At 39.8% G+C, this 13,544-nt stretch overlaps 1 protein-coding gene across 1 annotated transcript in view; it reads left to right on the top strand.

The window, feature by feature from the left end:
- Positions 1–13,544, top strand: part of LOC126482379 (beclin 1-associated autophagy-related key regulator) — a 113,707-nt gene that overhangs the window by 6,941 nt on the left and 93,222 nt on the right. The window contains exon 3 of the mRNA XM_050106477.1: positions 12,819–12,900. Coding sequence (XP_049962434.1) covers positions 12,819–12,900 — 82 coding nt within the window. The remainder of the gene's footprint in view (positions 1–12,818; positions 12,901–13,544) is intronic.

The following is a 13,544-nucleotide window of genomic DNA, read 5'->3' on the forward strand; positions in this document are numbered from 1 at the left end:
TTATTTATTGCAAATTTCAGCAATTTTTTTTTTTCAGCAGAATCACGTTTCACCATCTGAATTTTTGTTTCAAATAATTCCTACTGCCATACTTTTCAACAACAACAAAAAAAAAATATCAGAAGGTTGTTTGTCCTCTATTGTTAGATCTTATACTATTTCAATAATGCTGTAATAATTAATTGCTTCAAATAGCTAATCAACAATACACGAAACAACAATGAAAAATTCAGTCTAGTAGCAACACTCAAATGCAACACAGACTGTGTGACTAATTAGAGAACAAGAAAAAGTTTCAAACCATCCAGTTCTTTTCTGCAACATACACAGTTGGTTAAAAATCACAACGGAAAACAAATGTTCTTTAGGTTTTGTGTTGGCAGTTGTGTGTCAGAACAAAAGTAGTAGCAGTAAAGAGCTTGATTTAACAGGTATGTGAAGCCTGAATCAAGTTGATACTGAATTATTGAAGCTAAGAAGCACCTGTGAAAATATTGAGTGTGTTTGTTCTTCTCACAAAAGGCTCTATTTGGAAACATTTGAAGACAGACAAAGAATTTGCTGTGACCCTTTTAAGAAGTATGGTGAAAAGACTGCTAAGAAATCTATGCAACCTATTTCTTTAACCATGCCAAAGAAATAAAAACCCTTGCACTTACCCCAGTAACAAAGCTGTGCATAACATGCTGTAAGGACATTTTATCTCCAAGGGGGTTAACCTTCCAGGGATGAATGAATGTGAAGTTGAAGAGCAAGAATCTATACCAGATCCATCTACAGCTCTTCAAAAACTTAATGAAGGTTGTGAATTACTTGAAATTTCACCATTTAGGGTTACCAAGGGAGCACAAGACAGGCATCCAGAATAGATTCGATATAAGTCTTGTCACTTAGCTTTAAAATTCCAGCAAACAGCATCAGAAGTGCTACATGTTCCAGTGAAAAATGTCTCTGAAGAAACTGGCAGTGCTGAATGTACAGACTGTAATATTTTAATACAAAAACTTAGAGAAATTCATCAGAAGTTCTGTTAAAGAAAAACTACAAATACTTAACCTTAGCACCAGCTGCACAGAGTAAAGAAAAAACCCAAATGCTTTTTAAAACTACCGAATACATGGTAAAGAAATCGAGGGTATTGCTAAAAGAAGATGGTATTTTGTCAAAAGGGAGCTGTAAAGTGGGAAACAGAACAGGTAAGGATGTGGAAAAACGCGTCCAGAACTTTTCCTGAAAAGATGATATAAGTCACATTTCTGCTAATAAAAAAGACTATCTGTCCCTTCAGAAAATGGCAAAAGAGTGTATAAGACAAAAAGACTAATTTTACGTAATCTGAAAGATGTATACTTAGCTTTCAGAGAAAAAAATCCTGAAGATAAAATTGGTTTTACTAAATTTTGTGAACTTAGGCCATGCAGCTTTACTGTATGGTTAAATGATGATGACGTCCTCTTGGGTAAAATATTCTGGAGGTAAAATAGCCCCCCATTTGGATCTCTGGGCGGGGACTACTCAGGAGGACGTTGTTATCAGGAGAAAGAAAACTGGCGTTATTCAGATTAGAGCGTGGAATGTCAGATCCCTTAATCGGGCAGGTAGGTTAGAAAATTTAAAAAGAGAAATGGATAGGTTAAAGATAGATATAGTGAAAATTAACGAAGTTCAGTGGCAGGAGGAACAAGACTTTTGGTCAGGTGAATACAGGATTATAAAAATAAATTCAAATAGGGGTAATGCAGGAGTAGGTTTAATAATAAATAAAAAATAAGAGTGCAGGTAAGCTACTACAAACAACATAGTGAACGCATTATTGTGGCCAAGATAGACACAAAGCCCACGCCTACTACAGTAGTACAAGTTTAAAAGAAATTATTCAGATAGTGAAGGGAGACGAAAATTTAATAGTCATGGGTGACTGGAATTCGACAGTAGGAAAAGGAAGAGAAGGAAATGTAGTAGGTGAATATGGATTGGGGGTAAGAAATGAAAGAGGAAGCCACCTGGTAGAATTTTGTACAGAGCATAACTTAATCATAGCTAACACATGGTTCAAGATTCATGAAAGAAGGTTGTATACGTGGAAGAATCCTGGAGATACTAGAAGGTATCAGATAGATTATATAATGGTAAGACAGAGATTTAGGAACGAGGTTTTAAATTGTAAGACATTTCCAGGGGCAGATGTGGACTCTGACCACAATCTATTGGTTATGAACTGTAGATTAAAACTGAAGAAACTGCAAAAAGGTGGGAATTTAATGAGATGGGACCTGGATAAACTGACTAAACCAGAAGTTGTACAGAGTTCCAGGGAGAGCATAAGGGAACAATTGACAAGAAAGGAGGAAAGAAATACAATAGAAGGAGAATGGGTAGCTCTGAGGGATGAAGTAGTGAAGGCAGCAGAGGATCAAGTAGGTAAAAAGATGAGGGCTGGTAGAAATCCTTGGGTGACAAAATAAATATTGAATTTAATTGATGAAAGAAGAAAATATAAAAATGCAGTAAATGAAAGAGGCAAAAAGGAATACAAATGTCTCAAAAATGAGATTGTGACAGGAAGTGCAAAATGGCTAAGCAGGCATGACTAGAGGACAAATGTAAGGATATAGAGGCTTATCTCACTAGGGGTAAGATAGATACTGCCTACAGGAAAATTAAAGAGACCTTTGCAGAAAAGAGTACCACTTGCATGAATATCAAGAGCTCAGATGGAACCCCAGTTCTAAGCAAAGAAGGGAAAGCAGAGAGGTGGAAGGAGTATATAGAGGGTCTATACAAGGGCGATGTACTTGAGGACAGTATTATGGAAATGGAAGAGGATGTAGATGAAGATGTAATGGGAGATATGATACTGCGTGAAGAGTTTGACAGAGCACCAAAAGACGTAAGTCGTAACAAGGCCCCGGGATTAGACAACATTCCATTAGAACTAGTGACAGCCTTGGGAGAACCAGACCTGACAAAACTCTACCATCTGGTGAGCAAAATGTATGAGATAGGCGAAATACCCTCAGTCTTCAAGAAGAATATAATAATTCCATTCCCAAAGAAAGTAGGTGTTGACAGATGTGAAAATTACCGAACTATCAGTTTAGTAAGTCACAGCTGCAAAATACTAACGTGAATTCTTTACAGACGAATGGAAAAACTGTTAGAAGCCGACCTCGGGAAAGATAAGTTTGGATTCCGTAGAAATATTGGAACTCGTGAGGCAATACTGACCCTACGACTTATCTTAGAAGCTAGATTAAGAAAAGGAAAACCTATGTTTATAGCATTTGTAGACTTAGAGAAAGCTTTTGACAATGTTTACTGGAATACTCTCTTTCAAATCCTGAAGGTGGCAGGGGTAAAATACAGGGAGCGAAAGGCTATTTACAATTTGCACAGAAACCAGATGGCAGTTGTAAGTGTCGATGGGCATGAAGCGGAAGAAGTGGTTGGGAAGGGAGTGAGACAGGGTTATAGCCTATCCCCAATGTAATTCAATCTGTATATTGAGCAAGAAGTAAAGGAAACAAAAGAAAAATTCGGAGTAGGAATTAAAATCTATGGAGAGGAAACAAAAACTTTGAGGTTTGCTGGTGACATTGCAACTCTGTTAGAGACAGCAAAGGATCTGGAAGAGCAGCTGAACGGAATGGACAGTGTCTTGAAAGGAGGATATAAGATGAACATCATCAAAAGCAAAATGAGGATAATGAAATGTAGTCGAATTAAATCGGGTGGTGCTGTGGGAATTAGATTAGGAAATGAGATGCTTAAAGTAGTAAAGGAGTTTTGCTATTTGGGGAGCAGAATAACTGAGGATATAAAATGTAGAGTGGCGATGGCAAGAAAAGTGTTTCTGAAGAAGAGAAATTTGTTAACATCGAGTATTGATTTAAGTGTCAGGAAGTCGTTTCTGAAAGTATTTACCGAGCGAGGTGGCGCAGTGGTTAGCACACTGGACTCGCATTCAGGAGGACGACGGTTCAATCTCGTCTCCAGCCATCCTGATTTAGGTTTTCCGTGATTTCCCTAAATCGTTTCAGGCAAATGCCGGGATGGTTCCTTTGAAAGGGCATGGCCGATTTCCTTCCCTAACCCGAGCTTGTGCTCCGTCTCTAATGACCTCGTTGTCGACGGGACGTTAATCACTAACCACCACCACCACCACCACCACCACCACCACCACCTGAAAGTATGCAATGGATGCAAACTGATAGACCTACACTGGAGACATTAATGAATACAACCGATGAATTTGTCGAGTATTTCGTGCAAAAACTTCAAAGCTTAACACAACATCATAATGTATCAAAATCTCATAGTCACTACTTTAAATCAAGCAAAGAAACCCTCCCTGATACTACATGTATCATCATAGTGGATTTTGCAGCGAACTATATCTGTTTGCTTCAGGATGCTACACAAGGATTTCACTGGCAGAACATTCAAGTCACCCTTCATCCTTTTGTGGTGTACTTTAAAACAGATGATTACATTAAGTCAGTATTGCATTGTACAAGTGACTGTTTGCAGCATGATACAAACACATTCTGTGTTTCCATAAAACTGCTGTCACTTATGTATTGGAACAATTACCACACATCCAGCATGTTATATACTTCAGTGGTGGCAGTTCTGCACAATGTAAAAACTTTAAGAACTTTTTAAATTTGTGCCATCACAAGCAAGATCATGGAGTGACTCCAAAATGAAATTTTTTTGCCGCTAGTCATGGCAAAAATGCATGTGATGGAGTTGGTAGTACTATTAAATGTTTAGCAACAAGAGCAAGTTTACAGCCTCTATATGACAGTCACATTTTATGTCCAAAAGATCTGTTTACATTTACCAAAACTCATCACAGACATGTTACAAAAATGATATGAGACTGGTTCTACTCTTCCGGGGACAACAGTGAATCATTTTTTCAAACCACTGAATGAAAGCAAGTTGCTGATAAAGCGTATTTCATCTTCTACTAAATTCATTCAAGTTCCTCTTGTAATCCAGAACACTGCCTCTAACACAATTAAAGAAGAAACATTTGTCGCAGCTATCTACGATAACCAGTGGCGGCTTGGAAAAATTCTAGAGATAAGTGAAGAACACAGAGATGCAAGAGTCAAGTTCATGAGTCCAAGTAGCCCTTCCTCAAGTTATTCATGGTCCCTTCACACTGATGTTTGTTGGATACCTTATGAAAACATTTTAATGACTTTTCCTGCTCCTAGTGCAAGCACAAGTACTGGTCGTTTATATACTTTTGAATCAGACATAATATTGTCCATTGAAAACTTATTTGAAAGAATGAATGCTTTTTAGAATTTTATGAATGTGTTTTATGAGAACTGATCATCATTTTTGACCACTAGGTAAGAGTCACAAAATGAAACGTGTATATTATTATTTATGTTCTTTCTGTTTTAAATGATTAAACAGAACAAACACCCTTCTGATTTTTTTATGTTGAGATGTCTGACAACAGCAATTCTTTGAGACAAAATTTAAAATGGTGAAACTTGTGATTTTTACCAAAAAAAAAAATCACGAAAAAAATGACTTTAATTACAGATTTGCACATATTTATATGCACAGATACAGCATTTTATAGTTTAGTGATATAGTTGGTCCTTTTATCTTTCTAATGACACCAAACTGAATAAAATCGATTTATAAATAAGGTAGTTATAGTAGTTAAAAACTTTCGACATACCTTTTGTACTGACGTAAGATGGAGAAAATGCTAGACATTTCCAAATGGCCCCCTGACTACACTTTTCATCTAAAAAATCTGAAAAAAAAATATTTTATCACTTTCTATTTATGTACTTTCTTACACCAAATTTTCACAAATATCTGTGACATGATGGCAACGAGATTTCTGTATTTTGGGTGATTTTAAATGAAATGAGCCAGCAGTATAAGGCCCTAAAAAATAATGGCAGCATGGAGGTGCATTGAAAATGGGGCCATATTCCGCTGGTCTCAAATTAAATCTGGCAGTTTTATTATTTTCTAAAATTGTTAAGTAATCTCTGCGGAAGGCAATATCAAAAGTCTTGATGTCTAGGAAATGAAATAAAGTCCGAATAACTTGAAAAATATCAAAAAAGGGTCTTCTATCACTACTCATCGCGACATACTTCAGTCTATTTTTCTGCTATAACTACAGAATCGATATAAACTTTACAATTTAACTGTGCATTATCAAATCAGTGGAATTGTGGTAGTAAAATTGTTGCATAAGAGCTTCAGCACACATAAATAGCCTGCAGGTTTTATACCACTGTCACATTTTGTAAACCTTGGTGAAGTTTATAGCAGCCTTCCTGACATCTCTTAATGTGGATTCATGTTATAGAGAATTATCAGTATCTCTTATTGTGTAATGTTACTGATGTGCTAGTTTAATTATGGTTTAAGGTAAAGTGTACTTTGTGCTAACGTAATTTGCAGTTAATTTGGAACATCGGTGTACACGACAAAAATTGTATAAATATGTTGGTCTGGTTCATATTGCCATAACCACTGCCGGCTTGTTTTAAAGTTAGAAAACCAGCATCCCCATCACCCAAGGGGCCACACCTGATAGCTGTGCAACAGCAGCCAGTGGTGAGTTGATGCAGGTTCCCGAACCTGATAAGGGTTTCTTTACACAGGATCCCAAGCTGATGAAACATTTCTGTAAGTGTCGGAGGTCAGTGCTAGAAGAGGTCTCTTTTTTTAGTATCCTAAGCATATGTTTACTCCAAGTTACTTGATTCCACACAGGGGGCAAAGGCTTGCTGTTTATTGGGAGCTCCAATGTTAGGCAGGTGATGGAGCCCCTCAGGGAAATAGCATACAGGGCTGGAAAGAAATCCAACATGCACTTGGTTTGTCTGCCGGGGGGGCCTCATCCAAGATGTGGAGGCGGCCTTGCCTGCGGCTAACGAGCGTACGGGGTGCAGTTGTCTGCAAGTGGTTGCTCACGTCGACACCAATGATGCCTGTCGCTTGGGTTCTGAGGCAATCCTCAGTTCGTACAGGCGGCTGGCAGATTTGGTGAAGAGTGCTGGCCTTGCAAGCGGGGTGCAAGCAGAGCTCTCTATTTGCAACATCGTTCCCAGAGTGGATCGGGGTCCTTTGGTTTGGAACCGAGTGGACGGTCTAAACCAGAGGCTTCGTCGGCTCTGTGACGGTCTTGGCAGCAGATTTCTAGACTTGCGCTATTGGGTGGGGAATTATAGGATGCCCCTAGATAGGTCAGAGGTGCACTACACAAAGGAAGTGGCTACTCGGGTAGCAGAGTACTTGTGGCGTGGACATGGGGGTCTGTTAGGCTAGGCAGTAGTGCGAGAGATGTCCTGATGAACACTCACCAGTCGACATGCAGGCAGGGAAATCAGGGCGCGCCCAGTGTAAAGACACTTCAGTTATCAAGATATTAGCAGTAAATTTTAACAGTGTTTGGAATAAAGTTTCTGGATTTACTGCCCTCCAGGAAGTGTGTGGCGCGCAAATTATTCTCGGGACTGAGACCTGGCTGAACCCTGAGATAGGAAGTTCTGAAATATTTAGTGAGGGTTGGAATGTGTATCGGAAAGACAGATTAGACACTGTAGCAGGTGGTGTCTTCATTGCAGTTGACAAAAATATAGTGTCTACTGAGGTCGAAGTAGAGTGCAATTGTGAAGTTATCTGAACACGTTTAACAGGGCTAGGGGAAATAAAGTTAATTGTGGGGTGTTATTACTGGCCACCAGGTTCCGCTGTGACAGTTCTAGAATCATTCAAAGGGAGTCTACATTCTGTATCGCAGAAGTACCCAGATCATGCTATATTAGTCAGAGGCGACTTCTACCTACCTAGTATAGACTGGGATGTCAATGGATTCATTACAGGCGGTACAGACAAGCCGTCGTGTGAATTACTTTTGAACACATTATCCGAAAACTGTCTTGAGCAGCTAAATCGACAGCAAACGCATAATGGAAATATTTTAGATCTGGTACCCACGAACAGACCAGACCTCATCGACGGTGTCAGTTTTGAGACAGGGATTAGTGATCATGATGTTGTCATTACGACTATGGTTACGAGAGTTAAAAAGTCAGTCAAGGCTAGGAGAGTATTCTTAGTAGAAAGAGCAGATAAGCAGTTGTTAGCAGCATCCCACTTAGTAAATGAATCGACTTCATTTACTTCCGGTACGGTGGACGTGGAAGAATTATGGGCGAATTTTACACACATTGTAAATCACGCATTGGACAAGTATGTGCCGAAAAAGTGGGTTACGGACGGAAAAGACCCACCGTGGTTTAACAGCGCAATTCGGAGAATGCTCAGGAAGCAAAGGCAGTTGCACTCGCAGGACATGAATGATCGGGAGAATGAGGACAGGCAAAAGTTGTAGAGATTTGTGCTGCTGTAAAAAGAGTGATGCGCGAAGCATTCAACCACTACCACCATCATACCTTAGCAAAAGATCTTGCTGAAAACCCAAGGAAATTCTGGTCTTACGTAACATCGGTACGCGGGTCGAAGACTTCCATCCAGTCACTCACTGATCAGTCTGGCCTGGCAACAGAAGACAGCAAAACGAAAGCTGAAATTTTAAATTTAGCATTTGAGAAATCTTTCACGCAGGAGGATCATACAAACATACCGCCGTTTGAGTCTCGTACAGATTCCCGTATGGAGGACATAGTGATAGACATCCCTGGGGTTGTGAAGCAGCTGAATGGGTTGAAAGTAAATAAATCGCCAGGTCGTGATGGGATTCCAGTTTGGTTTTGCAGAGAGTACTCTACTGCATTGGTTCCTTACTTAGCTAGCATTTATCGTGAATCTCTTGCCCAGCGTAAAGTCCTGAGTGACTGGAAAAAAGCGCAGGTGACGCCTGTATATAAGAAGGTTAGAAGGATGGATCCTCAAAATTATAGGCCTGTACCCTTAACATTGGTTTGTTGCAGGATTCTCGAACATATTCTCAGTTCAAATATAATGAATTTCCTTGAGAAGTTGCTGTCCATGCATCAGCACGGCTTTAGAAAGCATTGCTCCTGCGAAATGCGACTCGCCCTTTTTTCACATGATATCTTGCGAACCATGGATGAAGGGTATCAGACGGATGCCATATTCCTTGACTTCCAGAAAGCATTTGATTCGGTGCCCCACTGCAGACCCCTAACTAAGGTACAAGCATATGGGATTGTTTCCCAAGTATGTGAGTGACTCAAAGACTTCTTAAGTAATAGAACCCATTACGTTGTCCTCGATGGTGAGTGTTCATCGGAGGTGAGGGTACCATCTGGAGTGCCCCAGGGAAGTGTGGTAGGTCCGCTGTTGTTTTCTATCTACATAAATGATCTTTTGGATAGGGTGGGTAGCAATGTGCGGCTGTTTGCTGATGAAGCTGTGGTGTACGGGAAGGTGTATTCGTTGAGTGACTGTAGGAGGATACAAGATGACTTGGACAGGATTTGTGATTGGTGTAAAGAATGGCAGCTAACTCTACATCTACATACATACTCTGCAATCCACCATACGGTGCATGGCAGAGGGTACCTCATACCACAACTGGCATCTTCTCTCCCTGTTCCACTCCCAAACAGAATGAGGGAAAAATGACTGCCTATATGCCTCTATATGAGCCCTAATCTCTCTTATCTTATCTTTGTGGTCTTTCTGTGAAATGTAAGTTGGCGGCAGTAAAATTGTACTGCAGTCAGCCTCAAATGCTAGTTCTTTAAATTTCCTCAGTAGCGATTCATGAAAAGAACACCTCCTTTCCTCTAGAGACTCCCACCCGAGTTCCTGAAGCATTTCTGTAATACTCGCGTGATGATCAAACCTACCAGTAACAAATCTAGCAGCCTGCCTCTGAATTGCTTCTATGTCCTCCCTCAATTCGACCTGATAGGGATCCCAAACGCTCGAGCAGTACTCAAGAATAGGTTGTATTAGTGTTTTATAAGTGGTCTCCTTTACAGATGAACCACATCTTCCCAAAATTCTACCAATGAACCGAAGATGACTATCCGCCTTCCCCACAACTGCCATTACATGCTTGTCCCACTTCATATCGCTCCGCAATGTTACGCCCAAATATTTAATCAATGTTACTGTGTCAAGCGCTACACTACTAATGGAGTATTCAAACATTACGGGATTCTTTTTCCTATTCATCTGCATTAATTTACATTTATCTATATTTAGAGTTAGATGCCATTCTTTACACCAATCACAAATCCTGTCCAAGTCATCTTGTATACTCCTACAGTCACTCAATGACGACACCTTCCCATACACCACAACATCATCAGCATACAGCCGCACATTTCTATCCACCCTATCCAAAAGACCATTTATGTAGATACAAAACAACAGCGGACCTACCACACTTCCCTGAGGCACTCCAGATGGTACCCTCACCTCCGATGAACACTCACCATCAAGGACAGCGTCCTTCCCTAATCCGATGAGACTGATGACCTCACTGCCCGGTCTCCTCCCCCAAAACAACCCAACCCATTTAAGGTAGTAGATGAGTTTTGTTACTTGGGGAGCAAAATAACTGATGATGGTCGAAGTAGAGGGGATAAAATATGTAGACTGGCTATGGCAAGGAAAACCGTTCTGTAGAAGAGAAATTTATTAACATTCGGTATAGATTTAAGTGTTGGGAAGTCTTTTCTGAAAGCATTTGTATGGAGTGTAGGCATGTATGAAAGTGAAGCATGGACGATAAGCAGTGTGGACAAGAAGAGGATAAAAGCTTTTGAAATGTGGTGCTACAGAAGAATGCTGAAGATTAGATGGGTAGGTCACATAACTAATGAGGTGGTACTGAACAGAATTGGGGAGAAGAGGAATTTGTGGCACAGTTTGACTAGAAGGAGGGATCTGTTGGCAGGACACATTCTGAGGCATTAAGGAATCACCAACTTAGTATTGGAAGGAAGCGTGGAGGACAAAAATCATAGGGGGAGACCCAGGAGATAAATACACTAAGCAGATTGAGAAGGATGTAGCTTGCAGTATTATACGGAGATGAAGTGGCGTATACAAGGTAGAGTAGCATGGAGAGCTGCATCAAACCGGTCTCTGGACCAAAGACCACAACAGCAACAACAACAACACAGAGAAGGGAAGCATGAATGGTCACAGGTTTGTTTGACCCATTGGAGAGAGTCACAGAGATGCTGAAGAAACTGAACTGCCAGAGTCTTGAAGATAGGCATGAACTATCCCAGGCATGAAATATCTCATGAAAGCACGCTTACAAAAATTCAGGAATATACTGCAATGCATATGTATCACCCCATAGGGATCGTGAAGACAAAATTAGATTAATTATGGTGTATAAGGAAGCATTTACACTGTCTTCCTTCCTGAAATCTGCTACAATGGGCAGTACTTTCTGCCATGCTCTTCACTGTTGTTTATGGAGTATCCTATACGTAACTGTTCTTAGCTCGTTGGGAACATATTGCAGCTTTATGTTTGTGCTTCAAATGCAAATACTGTAGGAAATTCTTTGGATTGCCTTTGCTTGTTGGTTTGTACTTATGTTTAAGCTGTAAAATAATTCCCAGGCAAATACCAATCAATTGTGGTATATGAGCTGTGACAATAAAGTAATGAGACTGATTTTCTTTGCAAGATGTGGCAACCCCTGCAGGCTTACTTAGGCACAATATTTTTGATCTTGGTCTATAAGGTGCGTCTAATCCAAGCGGTACACCGATGCAACTGCTCAGTCGTGAGTTGTGCTGTAATAAGTTAACATGTGTTTGTGTCTCTCATTACGCAAATGGAACCACATAATATTGCGCAATGGTATGCCATTTCTTTTTGCGTTAAATTGGGTGAAAACGCGACGACAACTTGCAGTAAGCTTCAGAAGGCTTTCGGAGAGGTGGTTATGTCAAGAGCTCAAGTTTTTTGTTGGCATAAAATGTTTAGTGAAGGCAGAACCAATGTTGAAGATGGAGACCGCAGTGGACAACCATCAACCTCACAGACAGATGTCAACTTGGCCAAGATGTGTGAACTCGTACAATCTGATCGAAGATTATCCGTGAAAATGATTGCAGCCCATACTGCTCTCAGTACAGCAATTTTTAACCTCCAAACAAATTTCAGTACTACCACAGTCACCTTATACACCAGATATTGCTCCGTGCGATTTTTTTTGTTTCCAAGAGTCAAAACGGCGGTCAAGGGACACCATTTTTCAAACAACACAAGCTATCCAAAAGGGAACTGCTTTGAATGAGACAACACTAAACTTGACTAAAATGGTAAGCAACATTTTTTTTCCACATCAGTCTCATTACTTTATTGTCGCTCCTTGTATGCCCCATGTTCATCACTTTTTCATTTGCCATGATGAGCATGAAAAATTACTTCTTTGTACTTTGATTTGTGTAAATTGAGGTTTGTGCATACAATAAGGGTGTTTGTCAGTTTTGCTAATCACAGAGGTGATGTGTGGATTGCTTTCATCCCACCCAGATTGTTTATCTCTGCTATTGGAACATGGTTTTACTTGAAAGATGCTGTGGGTTTACATTTTTCTAATATTTTCATTATACTTATGACCTAACTGATTACAATGTCATATTAAAGTATTACAGTGTGGGGTATTATCATGTTTTAAGTTAAAAGCTAGTGTGTGTGTGTGTGTGTGTGTGTGTGTGTGTGTGAGAGAGAGAGAGAGAGAGAGAGAGAGAGAGAGAGAGAGAGAGAGAGAGAATATCAGTGTATTCTTTTAAATGATAAGCTACATCATTTAAAAATATTTATTTGGCAATAAATACCTTTTTTGTTTTTAGCAATGTGAAATAGATGCCTGCAAAGAAAGAATACGTCTTTTGGAATTACTGAATAAAGAGACTGCACTCAACATTGTAAAAGGTAACCACCATAATCTTGTCCTTAGGAACAAATATATTTTGTATTCTAAAATTCAGTGAATTGTTGCCTATTGCATGAATTGTGGTTAAAATTGTATTATATCATTGGGAAAATTCAGTGGAAAGAATTTAAATTTCAGAGAGATAGAATAGATGGCCAGTACTTTTCTGAAAGGAGCGAAATACCTAGCACCGCTGATAGAAACATATTAGAAAGTTGTAATCTTAGCTTTCAGAGCATGTATGCTCCATCTTAAGGCTTGGTTTGCAAGTGTTGGAAATTAGGGACAAGTTTAGGATGAGAAGGGTGCAACTGTTTTGAGGACAATTGGTGGGCCCCTTATAGCCTCTTGTCTTAGAGTACCATATTTACTTGAATCTAAGCCGCACCTGAAAAATGAGACTCGAAATAAAGGAAAAAAAATTTCCTGAATCTAAGCCGCACCTGAAATTTGAGACTCGGAATTCAAGGGGAGAGAAAAGTTTTAGGCTGCACCTCCAAATGGAAACAACGTTGGTCCATTGTAATATGAGACACAATTTAGGTCGAATGAATGACGGTACAGCTACAGTAGTTTGGTTCGAGTCGTAAGCTTAGCAGTTAAGCTTTGCCAGTTAGCCATTGCTATGCGTCAGGCACTCCGT

This window comes from Schistocerca serialis, chromosome 5 (genome assembly GCF_023864345.2).
Source record: "Schistocerca serialis cubense isolate TAMUIC-IGC-003099 chromosome 5, iqSchSeri2.2, whole genome shotgun sequence".
NCBI classification, from domain to species: Eukaryota; Metazoa; Arthropoda; class Insecta; order Orthoptera; family Acrididae; genus Schistocerca; species Schistocerca serialis.